This window comes from Thermobia domestica, chromosome 15 (assembly GCF_964235325.1).
Source record: "Thermobia domestica chromosome 15, izTheDome1.hap1.1, whole genome shotgun sequence".
NCBI lineage: Eukaryota > Metazoa > Arthropoda > Insecta > Zygentoma > Lepismatidae > Thermobia > Thermobia domestica.
The window spans coordinates 154,185,255-154,211,442 of NC_137468.1; the positions used below are offsets into that span (position 1 = coordinate 154,185,255).

The 26,188-nt window shown below is 36.4% G+C and overlaps 1 protein-coding gene across 4 annotated transcripts in view; it reads left to right on the forward strand.

The window, feature by feature from the left end:
• The window catches only part of LOC145671309 (DNA-directed RNA polymerase I subunit RPA1-like), a 267,751-nt gene that overhangs the window by 115,313 nt on the left and 126,250 nt on the right, over positions 1-26,188 (forward strand). For all 4 annotated transcript variants that reach the window (XR_014128501.1, XM_081740285.1, XM_081740284.1 and 1 more), the window contains exons 14-15: positions 14,530-14,700; positions 21,541-21,699. Coding sequence is in view for 3 of the 4 variants with exons in the window: in XM_081740285.1 (XP_081596411.1) it covers positions 14,530-14,700; positions 21,541-21,699 (330 nt within the window). In the remaining variant the exon portion in view is untranslated. The remainder of the gene's footprint in view (positions 1-14,529; positions 14,701-21,540; positions 21,700-26,188) is intronic.

The window sequence follows — 26,188 nt, forward strand, 5'->3', positions numbered from 1 at the left end:
TTTGATCCAACAAAGGCAATTTAAACTAGAGCCACAGTAAGTAGTCGTTTGCAGAAACTTTTCTAGCAGCCCTCGTATTTCCGCTGCATGGATTGTTTATTGTCACTAGGATTTTACCCATTTTCTTCCTGAGGAGTTAATCAGAGTTTAACCTTTTTTATGCAGGTAGAATATACAATTAACACAACACTGTACGAATTGACGGGGGATTGCAGACATTTCTCCATGACAAAAACTTAACCCCTCTGGAAAAGAAAATTTTAATCTCTGGCAGGGATAAGTTTTTCCCCTGTAGAATTTTCTCGAAAGATCGTGAAGATAGAGATAAGGAACAACTTTTATTTTGTGTAGCCACAGTAAGAAGGCAGTTTTATGTGAGTTAAAATACTTTTCATTTCCGCAAACGGGTTTTGGGAAAATTTCATAAAAATGTTTAGACATTTTTTAAAACGAAGTTTACAAGTAAACAAGTGTTGCTCGTATTAGAGTATATAATATAATATAATATGAGTTGAGGTGAGTTGATTTTGGGTTTAACGTCCCGTTCAGCAGCGAGGCTATATGAGACGTGGACTTACTGATTAACGTGGAATCCGAACCACATGAGCTCCCGCCGGGAATCGAACCCGGGTTTCCCACTATAATATAATATGATATAGAGAGTGGGCACAAAGTTGTTTTCCCCAATATGTGAGGAAAGAAAACATTTGGGTAAAGCGAATTTTATCTCGTTCCTTGCCACAAATTAAAATCTGAGTTTCTCGAGAAATTAATGGAGGATGCTGCCTTGGACAGATCGGAAGAAAACAAGATAATAGTTGAAAGAAAAGAAGAAAGAAAGAATGGTATGAAAATTTATGGAAAATTTTTTTTGATAATATAATTTCTTTGATTCATTCTGTTCTGATGAAAACTTTTCAAGATTTTATATGAAAGAAAATAAAGTTCAAGGACTTTGTACCACTATGTTAAACGAGAAAAAAAGAACGCGTATACTGTAACTCACGATGTGTCGCGTTTATTCCATTTTCCTTACATTTATGGATAAAATTCTGTTACTAGTAAATGGAGATAATAGAAACTAATCAATTTATGATAATATTTCCAAAATATGTAATAAAATAATAAAAATATAAGCAAAAAACAAAATTATGCTTGGTTTTGTGTATCCTGGCAACCATGCTTTAGAGGAATTTTTGCAGTAGCAGAGCACGATTGCCAACGGAAATTGACGATGGCTAGTAAAAGACTTGCATCAAGGAACTGAAAAGTGGAGTAAAATATTGAATATATGGGTTTAAATCTGGTATCTAGATTGTCTGCCAAATATAAATTACAGCCTGTAACCAAAATTTTGTACGCAAATATAGAAACAAACAGGAAAACTCTTGCCTTGAGGTTGGAAGTGACACTCGCCATAGCTATAAAAGAAGCCAAAGCCCTAAAACAGTATAAACCAACAGGAAGCTCCGTGGTTAGGTGGGTAGAATGGCAAACTAGAAGTTTTTTCTACTATTTTGACATCAGATCGAATCCCATCCCACTTTTATTTATTTAATTAATTATTTTTACAGAACATTATAGGAAGTGTATAATTTTCATGTTAATAAGAACCAAAACAATATAATAAAGAAATAACTTCTTGACATTTTTCTGTAATCGACGAATTTAATCAGGATTAGAGTATTATTGTTAACACAGCTTATTTTCAGTTTATAGTCTTGTATGCTTACTCCTGCCCTCCCCGTTCTTGCCCAGCGGACCGACTTCAACTAACTGCGGGTTTGTGTGAGCCAGAAACAGAAAAGAAATCATACGCAACAGGCAGCCTTTCCAATCTGATCTACAGCGAATAAAATAGAAAAGCTTGGAACATAGATTTTTCCAACGGATAGCATATGTATAAACGATAATAATACCATTCGTCTAAAATATAGAGTAGAGTGAACAACTGATACTAAAAGGATATAACAAAGGCGTAAGCTTTTTCTTTTTTTAATATAGGATGACAACACATTAAACATAGCTTATTAAATTTTTGGAATGGCAGATTATCACCTCATGTGTCGGTGTAGATCTATACATTTTCACATTTGGGGCCGCGATAGCTCAGTGGTAGAGCGTTCATCTCTACCTTGGTCCTTGGTTCGATCCCACATCATGCCTAGTGGACTTTGTGGTATACAAACACCGTGTGCATGGTTTCATCGGGGTTATCTCGTTTCCTTCAACTTTTTTCACTCCACCATTTTCATTCGTTTCTCATCATCACCGTCTCCTAAAGCCTAACCGGCATAATCGTGGAACGTAAAACTTAAAAGATTTCATTTCATTTCATTTTCACATTCTAGCGACGAAAGAAGAAAGTGTGGTAATAGTGATAAAAATAGAATTCGAGATGTCAATGAATTTAAGTTTCATGGCCTCCAACATATTGGTAAAATGGGTTTTTGATATCTGGCCATCTGTTCGTCACGCTTTTACATGCACTCAACTAGAGGCAATGACATTCAACGTATCTGGACCAATTCTAAACATAATGTTTTTATAATATTCTATCTTTTCAAATGTTCCTCCTGCGTCTAAAAATAAGGGTAGGTTACATAAGGATGAAAATTTAAAATAGTTCGATTTTCTCAAAAACAGCTGTAACGAGTTTATTTATTTTTTATAAATAAATATTTTATTAACAACCCTACACCATAGTATGAATCATCGCTCTAAAAAATAGAAAAGGTGTAATTTACTGTATGGGATGAGTGTTTTCGCTCAATTTTCTCTATCGGATTTCATAAATAAATATTTCACTAATAACCTAACAATACGGCGTAACTCACTTGCCATGTAAACATTCAGAAGGGTAAGTGAAGGTGAGGGTTTACCCATATAATGAGTTTTCCGTCGACGATTTTCCCTTTAACTCCTCAGACAATTTAGTTCATATTTCGTAAAGAAATGTTTCATTAATAATCTAACAATACTGTGTACTCGTTTGTCTCGGAAAGATCCAGAAGTGGTTTTCTCAAGAAGTGAAGTGTTACTTTTTTTTGACAATTTTCTCATGAATAACTGAGGCAAATGTGTTCATAATTCATTAATAATGATTTTAGTAGTAACTTTACAATATGCAGGGTTCCCACTCGTCCTGGAAATCCTGGAAAACCTGGAAATGTCTGAATTGATTTTGTCCTGGAAACATCCTGGAAATGTCCTTGAAAATGCCTTTCTGTCCTTGAAATTTATAGAAATACTGAATGTCTTTTTTATAATTATAATGAAGATTTTAATTGATTGTTATTTTTGTTTGCTATTTGAATTTTTGTGCCGAGCTTCCTGTTGGTTTATACTGTTTGGGCTTTGGCATGTGCGGCTGGTTGTTAGGGTTTCTTTCTTCTAACAGAGTGGTTGGCTTCGAGAACTTCCCTCTTCTTTCATCCACTAATCTGTCAACCTATTCTTGGATGTTGTTGTCACTAGCACTATCCTCCAGAAACTGTGCTTTGTACCAGTAGCAATTCTTCATAATCAGTCTATTTTCGCAATTAAACTAACTCTTCAGTAAAATTTCATATGAATGCTATTTGTGACAATATCATATCTAGGTAAAACTCAATTCCTTCTTATGCCAAAGAAACTACAGAATCCCCTCATATATTGGATCCTCAGAGGCTGGATTGTTTTTACACAAAACTGTCGAGTTGTTCGGAAGATTTTAAAGATTTGTTGTTAATCATAAAGAAGGTTCTGATAACATTTCCCATAAAGACCTTACTTCAATCAACATCACGAAAGAAATGCTGCATCATGCCATCCATGCAAGGCAGCGTTATATGGTAGAGCTGGAGAAAATAATTAATGTTGAAAGAGAAAGTCAAGTGCAGAGCAAAAGGAAGGAGATAAGTGAAAATGTACAGCAGCTGCAGAGAAAAAAAAGGAAATTGATGGAAACAAATGAAGCTGTGGAGACTGAAGCAAACCAGCTTGCACTTGAAGCAGAGCAGAAGTCTTGCTTTACTTTATTGACAAAGTCAAATGCTATATGTAGAACAGCTACAAACACCGTGTGCGTGGTTTTTCTCGGGGTTCTCCCGTTTCCTCCCACTTTCTTCATTCCACCTTTTCATTCATTACTCATCATCAACGTCTCCTTTAGCCTAACCGGCATAAGCGTGGGACGTAAAACTCAGAGATTTCATTTCATTTCTGTAGAACAGCTTCGCTAAAAAAGATATTGAGACTATAGATGAGGAAATCACACAACTCCATATAATCATGGAGAAACATGTAATATAATTCTTTTTTTTTTTTTTTTTTTGCCTCTAATTATATCTGTCACACTGTCACGCAATGAAGATGCTATGTACCAAAAAAAAAAAAAATGTTTGTAAATTTTTTCGGTACACAATTAAAGTGTCATGTAGAAAGAATGAAAATACATGAGGTAAATGTGGGTGTATAGAGTGGCTATAAAAGGAGTTCGGACGCCACCAAAAAGGAAAAAAAAAAAAAAAAAAAAAAGCAGTACATTACGTTCCGATTTGCATATTTAAGGGGATCTTATACCTCTTCGCTTAGGTTTCTAACTCTCCATTTAATAACACGTAAATTTTAATATGGTAATTTCTAACAAAGTATTGCAGGTAATGACCTGAAATTGTTAATAGAAATACAGAAGGCACATATAAATTCAACCACGGTCTCCAATTTACGTTACATGCGTTAGATTAATTGCAATATGTTCTTCAATAAGTTTGGCAAGAGAGAATATAAAGTATGCTGTAAAGGGGAGAGAGGGGATTCCTCACCATCTGTTTGCTTGTTAGCGGCTTTTAAAAGGACGATCTTACCAGAAAAATCATTCTGTGATTCTCACTTCTCAGTGGTTAGAATGGCCTGTACTGGAAGAGCCCAAAACCACTTCTTTCTTTCTTTCTTTCTTTCTTTCTTTTACGGTTTGCTTTTTTCTTTCACCCCCTACAGTCACAAGAAGAAAACCTGTTTGGGTGAGCATTTTGAATTAGCAGCGTAAAAGCAAAAAAGTAAAGGACAGAATGATACCACGCACGGATTAAAGGGAGGGGCGGTCGCACCCTTCGAGTACATTTCAATACTTTGAATAATCGGAATAAGAAAGGATAAATTGCGTAATCTAATAAGAAAAATTTGTTGAAGTGTGCAGATTAAAACGCATTTCAAGTGTCACAGCACTGTACTCCCCTCCCCTCCCAAACCTCTTCCGAAAGAGTTCTACGGAGATTTAGGAGTTAGATTTCTGGGTGTCGGCTATGGCTATGTTAGCGCGTGACTACGAGAGATGACGTCTCTCGGCGATCACATGGGGAAAGAAGAAAGAAAGAATTGGATAAGAAAGGAAGCAGCCTGGGACCTATATATCAGTTACCACCCCAACATTGGCTGGTATGATGAGGAAAACCTCCTTCAGGAAGGCTGGCCTGCAAAAGCTTTTTACACTTTTTCTACTGAGAACCTCCACCGGTAATCGAACCCAGGACCGCTCTGAAGGAGTTCATGTTGAGGTTGGTTTCCCTCTTCTTTTGTTTCTCTGTTTCCCAGTCTTGATCTTGACCATCGCACTCGCATAGCACCACAGGAAATGCCTGTGAGGCCTTAGACGAGAAAAGTTAAGAGTCCTCCCTGCTCCGCTTTTTTAAAATTGCTAATTACAATAAAATTTATCGAAATCAATTCATCTGAACGATGTTATTGGTACTAAAGGAAAGAAAGGTTTATACACATTCATTATTGAAACCATAAAACAAATTCGCCGCCTGTCGCCTATGCTAGCGATCTAATATCTACTGAAGAGGGTGTGTAAGAGGGAGGAAAAATACAGGAGAATCGGTTATAACTCCCTCCTACACCACTATCCGTCAGTAGAAATAAGCGGGGATGTAGCTCGAGATGGTTGACTACTGGGATCGGACGGCTATCCTCTGGGATAAAGCCATGGATAAACATGGATAAACAGTAATGAATTTCGATATGATTTTCTAGAAAAGAGAGATTGCGTTTGGAAGGAAATTAGATGTATGATAGGAATACCTTCATTACGACGTCTGGGTGTAGAGCTGTCACTCCTCGAAGATCGGGTCTCGTGTCCAGACCTGGCTCCTTCCTCTCACAAGGGACTTTGCCGTCTGCTGGTCTCGAACCGCTATAGAAGTTCTTCCTTGTGGATTAGAATCTCGACCACTGGCCAACTGCAGCTCCAGTTGCCATTCCCACTCCCCAAGCGTAAGTCTTCGGTTCCATTTAACGTCGGGCTCCCCGACTATTACAAGTGAGCCAAGTAGCGAGTCCCAGACGTCACGAGAGGTGTGGAATGAGAGAGTGGGAGAAAGTAAGGAAAAAAAAATCTCTCAAACATTTGTTTCAAAACACAAGAAAAACAATTACATAAATTATATCACAATTACAAGATGCTCAATCAGCAAAACACAGAACGGTTGGTTGCTGGTTCTTTAGAGCAATAGTCCATATTTTGCTTGTTTCTTGCGCTGCAACATAAACACATAATAATAATGCAAAGGTCTCTGTCCTCTCCGTAAATACACTAAATCTCACAAAACCCAAACAGCACGGACAAAAATAGGCGCACCACATCATTGTTTGCTGAAAAAATATGTGGTATACAAAATCAATCAATCAATTATATAGTTCAGTCACTGACAGTCTTTAATGTGGGCGCCAGCCCCAACACACAGATCCCTTTACACTACGAATAGACGAAAGCCTTATGTACTTTTTTCTAAACGTAGATCCGAAGTTATAATTGTTTCTAGTGTTGCATCGACAAAAGTGAGTACCAAATCGTTTTAGGCTCTTTGGTCTTTGCGAGGTCCCTAAAGATGCAAAGCACTGGACAGTCGCCCACCACTTAAGACGCCTCTGCACCAAGCACACATTCTTTCCTCTTCCAGAAAATCTCCTCCCCTTCCGTATCGTCAATAATAGTGAATTTGTTCCTCGTGTATTTGCGTATAATTGTAAGAGAGGTTGAAACCAGAACTTTAAAATTTGTACGTTTTCTGGGGTGATGTGAGCAATGCGAATTAAGAAAGATACACGTAATATACAAATGTCAGAAAAACTTGACATCAATTTGACTAGACCTTTTACGTAATATTTACTTTACAAATGATAAGCTTACACAAACATTTCGAGCATCTGAAATTTAATGTTAAATAGTGGTGACTGAGCCAGAAGGGGCGTGCACTATTCAGTTAGTTAAAGAGCTATGTAGCTATATATGTAGCTTGAAAACTACTACTATTTATACCAATATTAAATTAGACCAATTTGTAAAAAGTAAAGTAACCATAGTTGAAAATAGTGTGTGTATATTTTTATACGAGGAAACCCGGAATGACAACCTCGGTGATAATAATAATAATAATAATAATAATAATAATAATAATAATAATAATAATAATAATAATAATAATAATAATAATAATAATCTTCCTCACCTCAACCATAGGTTTGTGGGAAATATGGAAACTTTAAAACTTTTCTCTCCCTTGGGAGAACTGTTTTATATTTTAATAAGATCTCTTCTTCGTAACTGCATCTAGATATCCTATCCTTGGTCAGGCCGCGGTAGCTCAGTGATAGAGCGTTCACCTCTAATGCATGGAACCTTTGGTTCGATCTCAGCTCGCGCCAAGTGAACTTTGTGGTGGACAAACACCATGTGCGTTGGTTTTCTCGGGGTTCTCCCTTTCTCCCACTTTTACATTCCACCATTTCCTTCATTTCTGATCATCACCACTTCCTTTAGTCTAGCCAGCATAAAAGTGGGACGTAAAACTTAAATATGTTTCTAACCTTGGTCTTCCTTTTCCTGGTTTTCCTTCTGCCTTTCCCTGAAAGTGTAAAAAGCTTTTTCAGGCCAGCCATCCTGAATGAGATTTTCCTGGGTTTTCCTCATTCATACGAGGCAATGCTGGGATGGTAACTGATATATAGGTCCCAGGTTGCTTCTTTTCTTACCCAATTCTTTTTTTATTCTTTTCCCATGTGATCGCCGAGAAACGTCATCTCTCATACATGACGCACTAATATGGCCATAGATGCCGATACCCAGAAATATAACTCCTAAATCCCCGTAGAACTCCTTCGGAAGGGGTTTGGGAGGGGAAGAGAGTAGAGTGGTGTGACACTTGAAATGCGTTTTGATCTGCACACTTCAACAAACTTTTCTTATTAGATTACGCAATTTCTTCTTTCTTACTCCCATTATTCTAAGTATTGAAATGTTCTTGGAAGGTGCGACCGCCTCTCCCTATCTCGGTTTCAAGCAATTCCACCGAAATCGAATTTCCATAACAATTGTGCGGGGTCCTTTTCAACATAGTTCGGGTTCGGGCCTACGATGTTTTTTTTTTTTTATTTTTTTTTTATTTTTTATAATTACACTTTGACGGTAGAACCTAGGGAAGGGGGAAGGGTGAGATATATGAAAAGAAATAAAACTTAATAATTCTTGAACCACGAGACCGATCTTGGTCAAATATGACACATAGATGAGGTTAGGGCCTGGGATAATTTCGTTGTTTCACTACGATGTTACAACTTAGGAGAAGAGAAGGGGGAGTATATAAAAAAATGAAATGAAATTTTGAGTTTTACGTCCCACGGTTATGCCGGTTGGGCTAAAGGAGACGGTGATAATGAGTAATGAATGAAATGGTGGAATGAAGAAAGTGGGAGGAAACGCGAGAACCCCGAGAAAACCCACGCACACGATGTTTGTCCACCACAAAGTTCACTTGGCGGGAGCAGGGTTTCAACCCGAGACCCCTAGCACCAGAGGTGAACGCTCTACCACTGAGCCACCGTGGCCCCGGAGTATATAAAAATGAAAATAATTACTTTTGTGACTTAACAACACTTGAACCATCGGGCCGATCTCGATCAAATTTTCAACATACATGAGGTTCGGGTCTAGCAGTGCTCTTATTATTTCACTCTGACGGTGCAACGTAGGAAGAGGGAGAGAAATATAGAAATGACTGAAAATGACCGATATTTGTGTCGTATTCATACTTTTCGGGGTTGCTGAGGTGAACAGTGATACTTCTGATGCCGGTTATATCCAAATTCAGTCAGGCAACCTGGAAGCGAGGGAGGAGGAGATATACGAAAACTGGTCAAAAATAACCGATATTAGTGTCGATTCCAAATACAGACTTTTCACCGGTACCAAACACGTAAGGAGTTCTGCATTTAAAGTTTTTATTTTAACCCGCGTCGGGAAAAAAATATCCTCAAAGCGAACTACCTCTTATGATTGTTTTTTTTCGAGACAAGCGAGTTACGCCATATTGTAAGATTACTACTGAAATAATGATTAATGAATTATGAACACATTCGCCTCAGTTATTTATGAGAAAATTGTCAAAAAAGTTTCATTTCATTTCACTCCTTGAGAAAACCACTTCTTCTGGATTTTTCCGAGGCAAACGAGTTACACAGTACTGTTAGATTATTAATGAAACATATCTTTACGAAATATCAACAACATTGTCTGAGGGGTTAAAGGGAAAATCATCGACGGAAAACTCATCCTATGAGTAAACCCTCACCTTCACTTACCCTTCTGAATGTATACATGACGAGTGAGTTACGCCATATTGTTAGGTTATTAGTGAAATATTTATTTATGAAATCCGATAGAGAAAATTGTGCGAAAAGAACTAATCCTATACAGTAAATTACACCTTTTGTATTTTTTAGAGCGATGATTCATACTATGGTGTAGGGTTGTTAATAAAATATTTATTTATAAAAAATACACAAACTCGTTACAGCTGTTTTTGAGAAAATTGAATTATTTTAAATTTTCATCCTTCTGTAATCTACTCTTATTTTTAGGTGCAGGAGGAACGTTTGAAAAGATAGAATAATATAAAAGCATTATGTCTAGAATTGATTTAGATATGTTGAATGTCATTGCCTCTAGTTTAGTGCATGTAAAAGCGTAACGAATAGATGGCCAGATATCGAAAACCCATTTTACCGATATGTTGGAGGCCATGAAACTTAAATTCATTGACATCTCGAATTCTATTTTTATCACTATTACCACACTTTCTTCTTCCATCGCTAGAATGTGAAAATGAAATGAAATGGAATCTTTAAGTTTTACGTTCCACGGTTATGCCGGTTAGGCTTTAGGAGACGGTGATGATGAGAAATGAATGAAAATTGTGGAAAAAGTGGGAGGAAACGGGAAAACCCCGACGAAACCCACGCACACCATAAAGTCCACTAGGCACGATGTGGGATCGATCCTATTACTCCATTCACCAGAGGTGACGCTCTCAACGCTCTACCACTGAGCCACCGCTGCCCCGAATGTGAAAATGAATAGACCTACACCGACACATGAGGTGATAATCTGTCATTCCAAAAATTTAATGAGCTATGTTTAGTGTGTGGTCTCCCTAGAAAAAAAATCGCATATGCCTGTTTGTTGTATCCTTTTAATATCAGTTGTTCACTCTACTGTATATTTTAGACAAATGGTATGATTATCGTTCATACACATGCTGTCCTTTGGAAGTATTCATGTTTCAAACTTTTCTATTTCATTTGCTGTAGCTCAGATTGGAAAGGTTGCATGTGCGTTTTTTTTTTCTTCCTGACTCACACAAACCCGCAGTTAGGTGAAGTTGGTCTACTGTACAAGAACGGGGACGAGATGAGTAAGCATACAAGATCATAAACTGAAAACAACCACTGTTAACAATAGTACTCTAATCCTGACTAAATACGTCCATTAAAGAAAAATAGTGAGTGTCAATTCCAACCTCAAGACAAGAGTTTTCCTGTATGTGTCTATATTTGTGTCCGAAAACTTGGTTACAGGAGCTAATTTATATTTGACAGACAATCTAGACGCTAGTTTGAAACCAATAAATTCAATATTTTACTTCACTTTTCAGTTCCTTGATGCAGGTCTTTTACTGGCAATCATGTTCTGCTACTGCAAAACTCTCTCGAAAACATGATTGCCAATATGTAAATGGAGATATCCATTTATCCATAAACGTAAGGAAAAAGTAAATAAACGCGACAAATCGTGAGTTACATTATACGCGGCATTCTTTTTTTTTTTTTTTTTTAAACATAGTGATACGTCAAAGGTATTACGCGACTTGTATGTTGCGCGAAGGGTCTCGTGGCACGCGGTTATGGGCAGCGAAGCCAGTTATTATTAGGGTCAGATCGTACAGAAGATTGGGAACTAATCATGAAAGCATTGTGTGATTTATTTGATTTAATTACTTCTTAGACAAAAAGGGTTTTGATTATGTTTCGAGAACTCCGTTTTTGCAATATTAACTATTAATTCTGAAATCTGGTCACACTGTCTATTTGAACATCCTATATGTGTTGGAAGGGAGTTCAGTAGCCCAGCAGAACAAATGAAATGAAATGAAATCTTTTTTAAGTTTTACGTCCCAAGGTTATGCCGACTAGGCTAAAGAAGACGGTGATGATGAGAAATGAATGAAATGGTGGAATGAAGAAAGTGGGAGGAAACGGGAGAACCCAGAGAAAACTCACAAAAACCGTGTTCGTCTACCACAAAGTTCACTTGAGGCGACCTGAGATCGAAGGCAGGACCCCATGCATCAGAGGTGAACGCTTTACCACTCAGCCACCGCGGCTCCGCTCCGCATATCAGACGACTAAGTTTGATAATTACTGAATAATAGTATTTCTTCTAGTTTCTTTTGCTATTTGTCCATGTTCATTTTGTTTTACTGTGCAGTTGTCTTGATTGGATACAAATTTTGTTTCTCTTTGAGATTTTGTAACTGGTTCGATTGGAGCAGGCAACTTTGTTTCATCGAAATTGTAATTAATATTGTTCCTACCGGTTATTTGTCTGTTTGTAGAAGTAACGGGTTGAATATTTTTGCTAGAAATACTAAGAGATTAAATTATCGGGTCGGAAATCTGTTCCTGAATTTGACTTTGATATCTGATTGATTATTCAGAGATTTTGTGTCGTGGATTTTGCTTTTACGGAATTCCGTCTATCGGTTACGAAATTCACGAAAAATTCATGAAATCTGAAAACGGTCATGAAAGTCAAGAAAAATTCGCGAAATTTAGCATTTGAGTCACGATTTTTTATCTGTACAAATGTAAGTAGAGACTGGAAAATTTTATTCTATAAAACGTCAAAATTCATTCCGAAAATGTTTATGATCGGCTTTAGACGCTAACAAATTGCAAGCAAAACACACTTCTGTTGCATGCATGAAAATTCGGTCTGATTCGGACTCGAATTCGCTCTCGAGATTGCCCTTCAGCTGGCATCAGTGGCGCCATCGTCGAAACCCCCTACGCATCTGACCAATTTATTCAACTGTAAGATGGCATCAAGTTTTTAACGTTCCAGGGAACAGTTCAAAAGTAGATAGAAGATAAATATAAATGCTGAAGAATATATATACTGTTATTAGTTTTTGAATGGTACGAAAATTTATGGTTTGGTAAAGGAGAGGTTATGAAAAAGTCATGAAATTTCATTTTAGAATTTTAGTGGACATCGTGTTATAGATTATTGTTCTTCGTATTTAGAGTGACTTTTGAAGTATTAATTCTGTTAAATTTGTTCTTTGAAACGGTTTCTGAGAGTAAGATTTGGCGGGTCAAATTTTTCGTAATTACAGCCACTACGAATTTTGCGTTGCGTTGCGTTGCATTAGAATTCTGAATTTTTGGATTGGACTTATTGTTATATATATACTTAAGGAGATTTTCACTTGTTTTATTATTAATTGAAGTCCGAATTACTGTTAATTTATCAGTTGTTGTTTTACTTGTAAGAATTAACGCTAATATTCCAGAATATATTAAAAGGGAACTGTTCTGACAATAAAGGTGCCGACCTTGGATTTTCTTGTGTAATATGCAGAAAGAAAAGATCAATTTATTCCTCATGAATTGCAAAATTACTAATTTTAAAGAGTTTGGAAGTAGTCATTCAATGGAAATTGCAAAAATAAAGAATTTTGTATATGGCGAATTTCAAATAAAAAGACAAAAGTTAATTGGTTTTGAAAGTATCTTTTGTTGGAACTGTTTATAGTGAGACTGAAATTAAATATTTATTCTAAATTTATTTGAAAGACATAATATGAATGTAAAATCTAAATGATACGTCATTAAAATTTAAATTATTGTTATCAATTATTTATTCTAAATCTTTTGTTTACGGTTATTTGTTGTGTGTGAGATTAAAATAAATTACTGTTATTTTGGTATTTGGTGATTCGTTTACTTTGATATATATATATATATATATATATATATATATATATATATATATATTTGACCTCATTGTTTTTTGGAACTGAAATATAATTTGTTGAAGATCTGGATTATTAGCAGCCGTGAATGGTGGTGACGTATATTCTTATTCTTCCCTACCAACACCTCACCTAACTACTATTTTAGATTCCTGATTTAAGATTACAGAAAGAAAATAAAATTATTTGATTAGTGTTAAATTCCAGTAGAATTTGATTTGCAAAGGGCGCAGGAGCGCTACACTATATATATATATATATATACAGGGTTTACAAAACAACACCCACAACGTTTGGGAGGTGATTCCTGACACCAAGATAAGACAACAAGTATAGACCAACCTGGGTTCACAAATGCTTCTTTTCGGAGTTATAGGTTGCAGAAAACATGAAAAAATGAACTTTAAAGGTCCATAGCTCCAAAATCTACCGTAGTTGGATCAAGACTTCACTTAGGAACTAATATGTTCCCTATCCAAAAGTCCATGTTTCAGGATCCTGGGGTATTTACACAGTAATTTTTAGAGGGAGTTTGGCTACGGGCGTATAATTTGAAGTACTCAACAACTAACTTCGTTGTTTGATATATATTTTGTATGATGGCTGTGTGCGTATGTGGGTGTAATCCATCCCCCTTGTCGGATACTATAGAACAACATGCAGTGATGCAATATACAATAATTAGGATATACATTTTCACAATAATTTATATTCAAAATAATTTTAAGCTCAGTATAAAGATAATTTGTAGTAGATGTACTTACCTAAAGTTGAAACTCTGATGAAACTCGGAGCATGATGGGCATACGGAATATCAGTAATAATAAACAATCCAGACAATGGAAAGATAAATAGCTTTTATTTAATTTAGTTGCATTGTGTCGTTCGATTTAACTAAATAATTGAAGGATATTCTGTAATAAGAAAAAAATAATCGAGAAAACAGTTCTAAGGAGATCCTTTGACATTGCTTCAAGAATTTTTTAGTATTACTGGTAACAGTTGTTGGAAAATGGTTCTCTCTATTACTTGTGAAATATACAATTATTTTTGTCAATAATAATAGGGTAAGTGAAGATATTGTAGAAGCTGTCACACTTGGTATAGAAAGATGAGAGAGTCGTGCATTTTTAAATGTTAGTATATTTCAGTAATAATATTGTCATGCCTTCTCTAGGCTTGGGAAAGAGAGCCATCACGCGAGTGGATAGCTAGAGTACCTTTCAATGATCCCAAAACAATGTCTGAAGCTGAAGTGATTCTCAGGCAAGGTGAATTATTGTGTGGAATACTGGACAAAGCTCACTATGGTGCCACGCCCTATGGTTTAGTTCATTGCTTTTATGAGGTATGGATTTAATTACTAAGTGATGGATTTTGTATTGGTTACTAATGATATAAAGAAATTGTTATTGATTAGTGATAATGTAATAAAGAACATAGCTCTTTCTTTCTCTCTAAACAAAACTAAAACTAAATCATGGTTTAGCCCGGTGTTTAAGGCGCAAGTGTATTTCAATTACTTTTACTAAAAATACAAATCGCTCAGCAAAACAACGTTTATTTTTAAAAATAATAAATGTGTGACAGTTTCGCCTACTAACTGAACATATTGGTTTCATCTGACAGTGTCACACATTTATTTCTAAAAATGAACGTTGTTTCGTTCAGCGATTTGTATTTTTAGTGTAAGTTATTTAAGATAGCAAAGCTAATATAAACCAGTTAGATACTCAATTATGATACTTGTAAAAAGCTTCCACATTGTTTGCACATAACAGACAATTGTTGACTCGATTTGAATTGGGGCCGCGGTGGCTCAGTGGTAGAGCGTTCACCTCTGGTGCTTGGGGTCCCGGGTTCGATCCCAGCCCCCGCCAAGTGAACTTTGTGGTGGACAAACACCGTGTGCGTGGGTTTTCTCGGGGTTCTCCCGTTTCCTCCCACTTTCTTCATTCCACCATTTCATTCATTACTCATCATCACCGTCTCCTTTAGCCTAACCGGCATAACCGTGGGACGTAAAACTTAAAGATTTCATTTCATTTTTTCGATTTGAATTAAAATATCTTGATGAGATAACTAGTGTGTATTTTTTTCATAATGAAGAAGTCCCAGGTTCGTTGTTATGCTATACTGACAAGTTACTTTGTTTTCTTCAGTTCGGTGAGCTCCTTCGTGGCTACGCGCCTTTGGCGTGGGAGATCCGGGTTCGATTCCCAGTGGGAGCTCATGTGGTTTGGATTCCACGTTAATTAGTGGGTCCACGTTAATTAGTGGGTCCACGTCTCACATAGCCTCGCTGCTGAACGGGACGTTAAACTCAAAATCATCTCACCTCGTCAGTTCTGTATGAAGTAAATGGTATGGTACTCCAATGTAACCTTGGGATTTCCTCTTTACTACGAAAACAAAATGTGTGCGACTTGATATGTTTGAAGTTTCTGAATAGTGTGAAAACTCATTAAATATAGTTTAATATTTTTAATCCATTCATCCACCTTTGGATTGCTGTATAAGATTATTTGCAAGGTATTTGTAACTATGGTAATACTGAAAATGTAAATTGTGAATTGATAGGAATGGCTTTATCATACTTCTTTTGCATATGGTATTATTTGTCATTTTACAGTGGCGTATGACATCTCTGCTCTCATTGATTTCGATTAGGGGCGATAGACGTGTTGTACAAAACAAATTTTGTCCGTAGAACGCTAATGCCACATTTTATAATATTTCTATACAATGAATGCTATGTATTAATCACTTATTTGTTTATCCATTCTGAGAAAGTATTTGTGACTTCATACCTCGTGAACCATTCGACCGATCTCAATCAAATGTAGACCTACAGGCCTGGGATGGTTTTTATCATTTCACTTTAACGGTACAACCTAGGGGAGGGGTGGGTGGGAGATATATAAAAATAAATAAAACTTAATAACTCTTGAACCAACTCTTGAACCACACGACCGATCTTGATCAAATTTTCAACATGCATGAGGTTCAGACCTGGGATGGTTTTTATCATTTTACTTTGACGGTGCAAGTTAGAGAAGGGGTGGGGGGGGGGGGGATATTTAGATATGATCGAAAACAACCGATAATGTCGAATCTATAGTTTTCGGGGTCACCGAGATAAACAGAGACACTTCCGATGCTGTTTAAATTCAAATTCAGCCTGTATGTTCAAAATAAAATTATTCTGCCCGTGCGAAGAACGGATATTTTGCTAGCATTATTTTGAAACTTTAATTATTTTCTTTTAAGTATTGTGTGTTTAAATAAATTTTGTGATCTGTTTTGGCTATTATTATTATTTAGAAATATAAAATTTATTTACGTAAATAATTAGGAATTGTTAAACTTAAGATTTTTAATTGTCACTATAACATATATATATTGTTAAATTCATTGTTATATGTCCTTGATTCCATTGCGAGTTCGATCGTGATTACTAGCATAATAAAGATTATGTGGAATTCCCAATGAATGTGACTGACATTTTCAGTCCTCGTGGTGAAATATCGTACACTCCCGTTTTCTCATTGCTTGGAGTTCATTCCACAAAACATGGTGTATTTCGATAGATGGTTCCATATCTATTCCATGGATGGGTTTGTTTATGAGGCATTTTTCATAGGAGTAATATTTCGTCTAATTCTTTTCTTGATGGTATAGTTCCCCGAATTGAGGCAACATTGCCTCTTTGTACGGCCATGCTTATACGTTGTGTTAAAAAGGAACTGGCTCTGTTATCTCCAGTTAGAAGAGTAATTCGTTGACCAACTTGCTTGATAAAATTGAGACCTTCTTTGCCCCAAGCTCCACTGGTTTCCATAGCTATAGTTACGAATTGGTATTTGTCAATTAGGTTACTATATTTGTTTCTCTTTTCTGTTTCTTCGCTATTAGCTATGGTACCAGCTTGAACCGATGAAAAAGGAATATTGGAAGGAGCGAACGTGTTAGCGCATGTTAAGTCCCAGACCAAGGCTTTACCTTTTTTCCAAGGTATCAGTGTTAATCCATCAGGTTTCTTGCGTCTAATCAATGGCATCCAGTTGGTTCTCGTATTGATGGTATCCCTGCTGACATAAGAGCTCTCATTATTAACTCGTTAACCATAGAATGTCGTGGGTGTCTGCCAGCACTTTTTATACAGGAAAGTCCGTGTAGTCCTCTTTCTTCTACTGGGCTCCTGCAAGCGAAACATTTATGAGGTACGCAAATCTCTGCGCCTAAACGTAATGCTATAGCGATTCGGAAACTTTTACTGGGTAGATGGAGTCCTAGTGAAGAAGATGGTAAGGCCTTAAGCCAATCGCCTGCACCAACAGATGTGACAGCGAGTAGTCTGGCTTTGTCCTCTAGATTATTGGTTGAATGCATTAGGTAAGAGAAGTGAGATTTGATGATGGAATCTTCCCATGATGATTGCTTTGTCCTTGCGCTTAGTGGAGGAAGTTCAGAGCTGACTAGTAGAACCCATGTAGAAGAGCATTCTGTGATTTGTGAGTCTATGTATGGGTGAAGGTCCTGTTGAAGTAATGATCCAATGAGGCTTCGGGAACCGTAGAGCGAGGCCAAAAAGGCTGGGATAGCTATATCTAAGGTTCTGCGAATGCCCAAACCACCATTACTAACAGGAAGAGAAGCCTGGAGCCAGCTGTTATCTTTCAGAGCACAATTGAGTATAGACTCTAGTCCAGATTTTATGGCGTTGTTATAATGTTCTAGAAGGTCTTCATCTTGCCATGTTGAAGAGCATTGGAGAAAATATAATATTCTTGAAATACTAAATTAAGACTTTAGTAAATAGAAGGTGCAGTGTGCCGAGATCCGAGATAATCGTGAGAAATATAATTCTAGTTTGGGTGTCTTCTCTTTTATTAGTGTTCTTCGAGCTTCTGTTGGAAGGAAGCTCCGAGAAGATAAGCATTTGACGGTGACATTAATTGAATTCCTGGAGCTGCCTCTCTGTATAATGTAAAATATTTCTGCGTCTGTACCTTTGTTGCTCTGAAAAAACTAACCTCACATTTTGAGAAGTTGAGGTGTAGGCCAATTGTTTTAGCTTGTACGTGAATCATGTTTAATGTGCTTAAAACGTCATCTGTATTTCCAGCAATACAGCCATCGTCAAAATAACGAGTATTTAGATCGGTGTTTATTTTATTGACTAATGATTGTAAGGTTATTGCAAATAGCGCTTGTCCCAAGGGATCGCCTTGATGTACTCCTCTTTGTGAGAGAATGATGTCCTTCCCATAATATAAATTGCTAGCTTCTGAATAGCTCTGGTGAACATAAGGAAGTATCGAAGGGAAATTATCTTTAACAGCTGATAGCATTGAGTTTCTGTCTAACTCGTTGAAAGCGTTCCTGAAATCAATTTTTAGGAAGGCTTTAGGTTTTGGGTGAGGAAAAGAGAAATATACGTGCTGCTTGGGCCACTGCTTCGGCTCTTTGCTGTGTGCCCACTCCCAGTTGATGTGGAGATAGGAATAGATGCAGTTGTTATTTAATTCTACTGCAAATGACTTTAGATGAAAGTCTTCTCCAGATGTTTCCTATTGCGATTGGTCTGATTCCTTCCGATTTCTTCTTTAGTGCTATCAGAGAAGCTCCGAAGACATGGGTCTTACTTCTTTGGGAACATTTCCTGATATTATCATTAAGAGAAGATCGCAAATTATTTTAACAAACTTATCTTTGGAGTCTTGATTATTGTAGAGAATTAAATCTTTGAGAATAGATGGACGCATATTATCTATACCTCCTGATGAGCCTGGGGGAAGGATTTGAGTGCTCTTAGAAATTCGTTGATTGAGACTCCATTGATGTCGATTTGAAAATTGAATGTATCAGGAGGTGTAAATTCATAAGTATGTGGGGAATGTTTTTCTTTTAACAAGAGCAAAGTTGAAGAATCTGTTGAAGCTAAGATGTCTTCAGAAATAAGTACTCTTATTGCTCCATGGATGTCGCCGTCGGCTAACTTGTTCTCTATGTGTTTGATGAAGATGTTATTGACTGAGTTTTTTTTAGAGTTTTATACTTTTTGGCTTTAAATTCAATTGATTAGCGATATCAACGAGATTGTTACTTGACCAATACTGAACTCTTTGCTTCACCTATGTTGTGAGGTTCTTGATCTTGAAGGCGATTGTTAAATTATTAATTTGTTTATGAGGTGTATCAATTGTTAATTTTGTTATGTGTAAAAAAAGAAATGTGTATTGTTAAACGTAGTTCATCGAAGATGGTGCAAATTCAGGTTTCATAAAGTAAGTTCATTATCATTTAGTCTCCTATTACAAATAACCAAAAACTAATTATAAAGACGGGAAAGTTGGTAAACCGAAACTACTACATTCACTTTCTAGTAATTTCACAATTCCATTCAAAACATTGCAACAAGTCTTTTTTCCCATTCGGATCACCACCCATCAGTACCACTACACAATATACCGGGGGCCGCGGTGACTCAGTGGTAAGAGTGTTCACCTCTGGTGCATTGGATCCTTGGTTCGATCCTAGCTCGCGCCAAATGAGCTTTGTGGTGGACAAAAACCGTGCGCGTGGGTTTTCTCAGGGTTCTGCTGTTTCCTCCCTTTTCCTTTATTCCACCATTTCATTCATATCTCATTATCACTTTCTCCTTTAGCCTAACCGGAATAATCGTGTAACGTAAACTTAAAGATTTCATTTTTATTTTCAATGTACCAAACAATAGATCTGGTCGAACTGAAAAAAATGATATGGGTGAGTGCAAATCGTCGTCGGTAGTTTTTAAGAAGGTAGAGAGAAACCATTTTCTTTGTAGTCGTAAAAATTGGTGCTGCAGAATAACCACGACAAATATTTACATAAAACTGATTAAAGTATACCTTCATCAAGATTTTTATTATGACACTAGTAAGACGACAGCACACCACCTAATGGGATATAGTACAAAGTTATGATTAACTCTTAAAAATTTTAGTTTTTGTGTAATTACAATACTGTTCAAAGATATGAGATATATCTGTCGGTAGGTTACATCGAGCTGTACAAAGTGAAATGCTTGAGGGTAAATTCTCATGCTTACTTCTCGAGAAAATCGAGAAGAATAATTCTTATGGCTCTAAAAGGTATATCGTTCGTTGCCTATAATAACTGATAAGATTTATTATGCTAGAACACATTGTTTGTTTATTTATGCACTGTATATGTAAAAAGAACAAGAGGGGGCAGTGAAAACGTTCCTGGAATGTTGTAGTTTTGGCATTTATGATGCAATCATAGTGAATCGTGTTCAATACAGTCTTTAGGTTGCCTACTTAAGAATCTAATAAGTGTCAACACGTCTTAAGAGGCGGTAGACGAATAGTGTAGCTGAACGGAAGAGTGCGTAGTGATCAGTTGGTGCAACTTCACAGATCGAGCAACGCGCAAACATCAAGGTCATGTGCAAATGAGGGGAAATCGGCTTTAGAGACTCTGATAGCTTTAAAAATAGTTTAGCACCAAGGGATGTTTGGCTCTCTCCAAAGCTAAAAATGGGCCTCTAAGGTTTCCGTCAAAGAAGTAATCAAAATGAACGTGATGGCTGAACTTCGAAAGATGTTAAAAGAGAACTTTCGCCGGTATTTCCAGCAATCGCAGGATCGCTGAAATAACTGTGTGTGTGTGTTCTGAAAGTACCTCCTTTGAAGGCGATTAACTAAGTGTGTACTTATATTGTGGTAATAAAGAGCTACAACAAAATTCCGGGAACTTTTTGACTGCCCTTCGTATACTGTTAATTAACAGATCAATTCTATGGATGTTCATCTTCTAACGGTGGGGCACACATTCCTAAGAGAGATAGAAACACTTCTAACAGTGACAGACGCACTGCTTGTAAGAGAGATATTACAGTTTTCTTTATATATAGAACTTAACAGAACAAGTCTACCTCACAATTACGAAGTGCGATGAACTTTAGTATTTTGACATTCAAATTATACTGATTCATATGATCTTTTCGACTTCGGGGTTCTTCACAAGAAGTCCTACACAGCTTGGATGGTACTACTTGTTGTATTATAACCTAGTTAACAAAATAAAAATAAAAATAAAATACAAAGTAATTCTCCGAGTCTGCTTTTATATTGAAAAAGAGTCTTACAACCCTATTAGTATTGTCTTTCTTTACTTACAGTTATATGGAGGAGAATGTTCTGCTCGGCTGCTTAGTTCATTCTCACGGCTGTTCACTGCTTTTCTTCAAAGGGAAGGATTTACTTTAGGCGTGGAAGATATTATTCTTGTTCCTGAGAAAGAAAGAGAGAGGATTAAAATCATAGAGAATGCACGACAGGTACTAATTTCAACACATGGTATTCAAACTAATCAGGGTAAAAACTATAGAAATTATATACTGTTCTTTCGTCATTTTGTATAAAAGAGTTGAAATCTGTGCTCAGATTGTCCAATCTTTCTGAAAGTATTATCAAAACAACAACAAACTGCAGCAGGGATATTTATTTATTTATTACTCCATCTAACCAATATGTCATATTTGGAGGGTTTAGTTCACATGTACATAGTATTTTTATAAGATTATAAAACAAACATAGTATGATTTACAGAAGTGATTTATTTTATTTTATTTATTTATTTATTTAACGGCAGAGTTAAGGCTATGTTTGCCTTTTCTTACACTCAACCAACTCAAATGTATACAAGATATACATACTACAATTGATGTCAAATCCATAAAAAATACAATTACTACATTAATGCATATATACCTACACACACATATACCCCTACACACGAACCTGCTCCCTTACATACCCCCTCCCCCATACCCTCATACTATTTATCATAAAAACAAGAAAACTATACACACAGCATACACAGAACGATATATGTATTCTTAAAAGTATACTACCTTACATTCCCCCCTCCCCCATACCTCCCCACAAACCTAGTATTATAGATACATACCTCAAGTTTCTGTTTACAATTGGTTTCTACTGCTCAGCTTTATGAAAAAAAAAAAATCATCATTCCCGAGATTGGTGTACATTGGCTAAGGCTATCAGATATTGCTTCAAATTTCTTTTGAATGTCGCAATTGAAGGTGAATTCCTTACATCTGGTGGAAGTCTGTTCCATTCTCTAATACCAGAGATTGTGAATGAATTAGCCATTTGATTCGTATTATGACGAGGTATCGACAGCAGTGTTGATCTGCTAGAGCGAGTATCACGATTGTGGCTATCTCTAACATACTGTAGTTTATTGTGAAGATATATAGGCACACCAAATGTCAAAACTTTAAATAAAATTGTCATTGATTGATATATGTAGCGAGCTTGGATATCTAGCCAGCCCAATTCATTAAAAAATGGCGTCAAGTGATCTGAACGTTTAAGATTAAAAACATACCGAACGCATGCATTCTGAACGCTCTGTAACTTTCTTAGCGCTTCTTTATTTACGTTGCCATAAGCTCCAATGCAATAATCAACATGTGATAGTACAAGGCTTTGTACTATCGATGCCTTAATTGGATAAGGCAACGTATTTTTCAAACGGTATAGAGAGTGCAATGCACCAAACGCCTTTTTGCATACATGATTTATATGATCCGCCCATAGAAGATTCTGATCAAATATGAGGCCCAAATTTTTCACTTTTTCATCAAAAGCTATATGTGTGCCATTTAATGTAATTTTAGGAAGTTCGGTGCTCTGCAGTCTGGAGAGGATATTTCTCGAACCTATTATGATACATTTAGATTTATTGGGATTTAGATGTAAATTATTAGATTGGGCCCAGGCACTTATGCGTTCAAGGTCTAAATTTATGAGTGAGATAGTGTCGTTTATGTCTCCAAGATCTGTCGAAGTATATACTTGAACATCATCTGCATATAAGTGATATTTAAGGTGGCGAATTTGTTGAGACAAGTCATTTATGTACATAGAGAACAGAATCGGTGCTAAGACCGTTCCTTGACTAACTCCACAGTGCACAGTTGTCCATGAACTTTGATTGTCCAGAACAGAAACACGCTGATATCTATTCTGAATGTACGAACGAAACCATTTAACCGACGTATCTGTGAAATGAAAGAGTGACTTAAGTTTTGTTAGAAGAATTTCGTGATCGACCGACTGGAATGCTTTAGTGAAATCTAAAAGTAAAAGTATTGTGAGTTGTTTCTTATCTATGCTTTCTCTAATGTCATCTGTAATTTTTATAAGAGCCGTATGTGTGGAGTATCCTTTTTTAAAGCCAGATTGATATGGACATAAGAGATCATGGGAAGTTATAAAATCAGACATTTGATTTAATACAATATGCTCCAAAACTTTCGAAATTCACGGCGTCACGTTTATTGGTCTATAATCGTTCGCCGTTATTGGTTGTGCTATTTTCTTAAGGGGATGAATGAGAGAAAATTTCCACTGGCTAGGAAAACAACCCGAAAGTAGAGAGGAATTACATATGTCCATTAAAGGGAACAGAATATATCTCATGATCTTCTTAAGGAATTGTAGTGGGATGTCATCCGCCCCTGTTGAATTGGATGTAATTTTTTTCAGAGCTACCTCTATTTCTAGGACAGAAACCGTTCTAAATTTAAATTTTTCGTGGATGCTTGGATTTTCGCGTATGTTTTTCATAGTAGATTCTTTTGTAACATCGTCTATAGTAGGGACCTGAGCAAAGTGATCGTTTAGTTCGTTAAGCGGAATGTGTATAGATTGTACATCAGTCTGACGGTTTCCTATACCAAACATGCGCAACTTATTCCAAAGATATTTGGGGTTATTACTTTGAGTGCATAGATCAGCCGCAAATCTAATTTTAGCAGTTCGAACTTTTTGTGTACATTTATTTCTGAGGATTCTATATTCTTCAAAAGTATTGGCAGAATCACTAGGATTAATTTTCCTGGACCATTTAAATTTCTGATATGCCAAATCCCGTTCTTTCATGAGCTGCAAAATGTCTGGTGTGATCCATGGGTTAGCAGATTTTTTAAATCTTTTGGTTTTTTTAGGTGCATGTTTATTGAGGAGAGTGTGAATAAAGCTATTGAATAATTCTAGCTTGCCTTCAGTGGAAGGTATAATTAGAATGTCATTCCAGGGTATTTGCGCTGCGTCCCTTTCTAATGCTTCATCATTTATGTGTTTTAAATTTCTAAAAGTGGAGATTTTAGGTCTATATTTAGGAACTTTTAGTGAATAGCTAGCGTATATTAAATCATGACGTGAAAAGCCGGGGGCAGGAAATTGCCCATGACTGACAATTCTAGAGGGGTTTGCAGTTATAATATGATCTAGGAGGCTTTCACTATTGATTGTATGGTGCGTTGCCTTCAACGCACACAGTGAAAGGTTGAGTGAGAGAAGGGATTCTTTGTACTTTTTACACTCATCTTTCATCGAAAGTAAGTCATAATTCGTATCCCCAAAAACCATGATATGTTGGTATACAGGAATATATTTAGATATCTCGTTTAGAAAGTTGTCAAATTTTGCTTTAGGTGGTCTATACACCACTGCTAAAAGCACCTTCTGGTGGTTTAAATTCACTTCTAATATAAGGAATTCACTCTCGCATGTATAAATATTAGGCGATTGACTCACCACTTTCACTTTTAGGTCGTTTCGTAGATACGCACATACTCCTCCCGCCCCCTTCCCCGTGCGATCGACTCTCAAAAGTTGATAATTTGGGAGTTCGATCAAAGTGTTACTCAGTGATGGTTTCATCCAGCTTTCCGATATTAAGATGGCATGCATGTTTAAGGAGTTAAAAGTAGCTTTGAATTCGTCTATTTTTTTCAAAAGAGACTGTGCATTGAGGTGACAAATGTGAATAGCTTGTGGATGTTTACCAATCACCCCCTGCAGCTGGAGAGAGAGGCTCAGAGCGGGTGGGTTTACGGTACAGCCATTGTCTCGCGAGGGAGATTCTTCTAGGTCATTCACCGTGAGATCACCCAACCTTGACAGCCATTCGGGGAATAGTGTTTCTAACTCAATATCAATATCACCATGTACCATACTACTTAGAAATCACGATGTAAAAAAGAAAGAAAGAAAGAGAGAGAGAGAGGGAGAGATAGAGATTAATTGAGTAAACATAACATCAACACTTACCAATCTCGGGACATTGCGGACTTTATAAGTTATAATCAGTAACACTTCAAACTTCACGTTAGACGTAAGCACATAAACTCTTACGAGGCTATTATAAACTTTGCGAATAACACTTGATAATAATAATGTTAGTACTATATCTAGTTCACACTGAGAACCTAGCACACTAATGGGTAAAAACATTGAGGTATCAAGAAACTCACATAAAAGAATATACATAAACACCCAAAGAACACACATTGACAAAGACACAAACAAACATTGACACATAGTACATCCATCTTCCCACTTCATTGTACGCAATTTATACTACACTGTCCTCCTCACTACCATCGTCTCTAGATTTTTTTTTTAATGAAAAAGGTTTGGCTCAAACTTTGTGCTTAAAGTCTACTAAGATATATGCACTCCACACTTATGGGTAAAATATTTTACATTGTTACACATATATTTCGAGGTCTTCTTTTACACTATGAAATTCTTTCTGTATTACATACGTTTTTAAGTTTTGTTTAAATTTATTTAAGTTTTTCTTCATATTTATGTGAGTGGGCAAAGCATTGAATATTTTATTTGCCATATATCTGGGTCCCTGTTTTACCAGTGATATTCTAGTAAAGTAAGACGTTTCGTTTTGATCTCTAGTTTTATAATGATCTTTCACCTCATCTTCATTTTGCG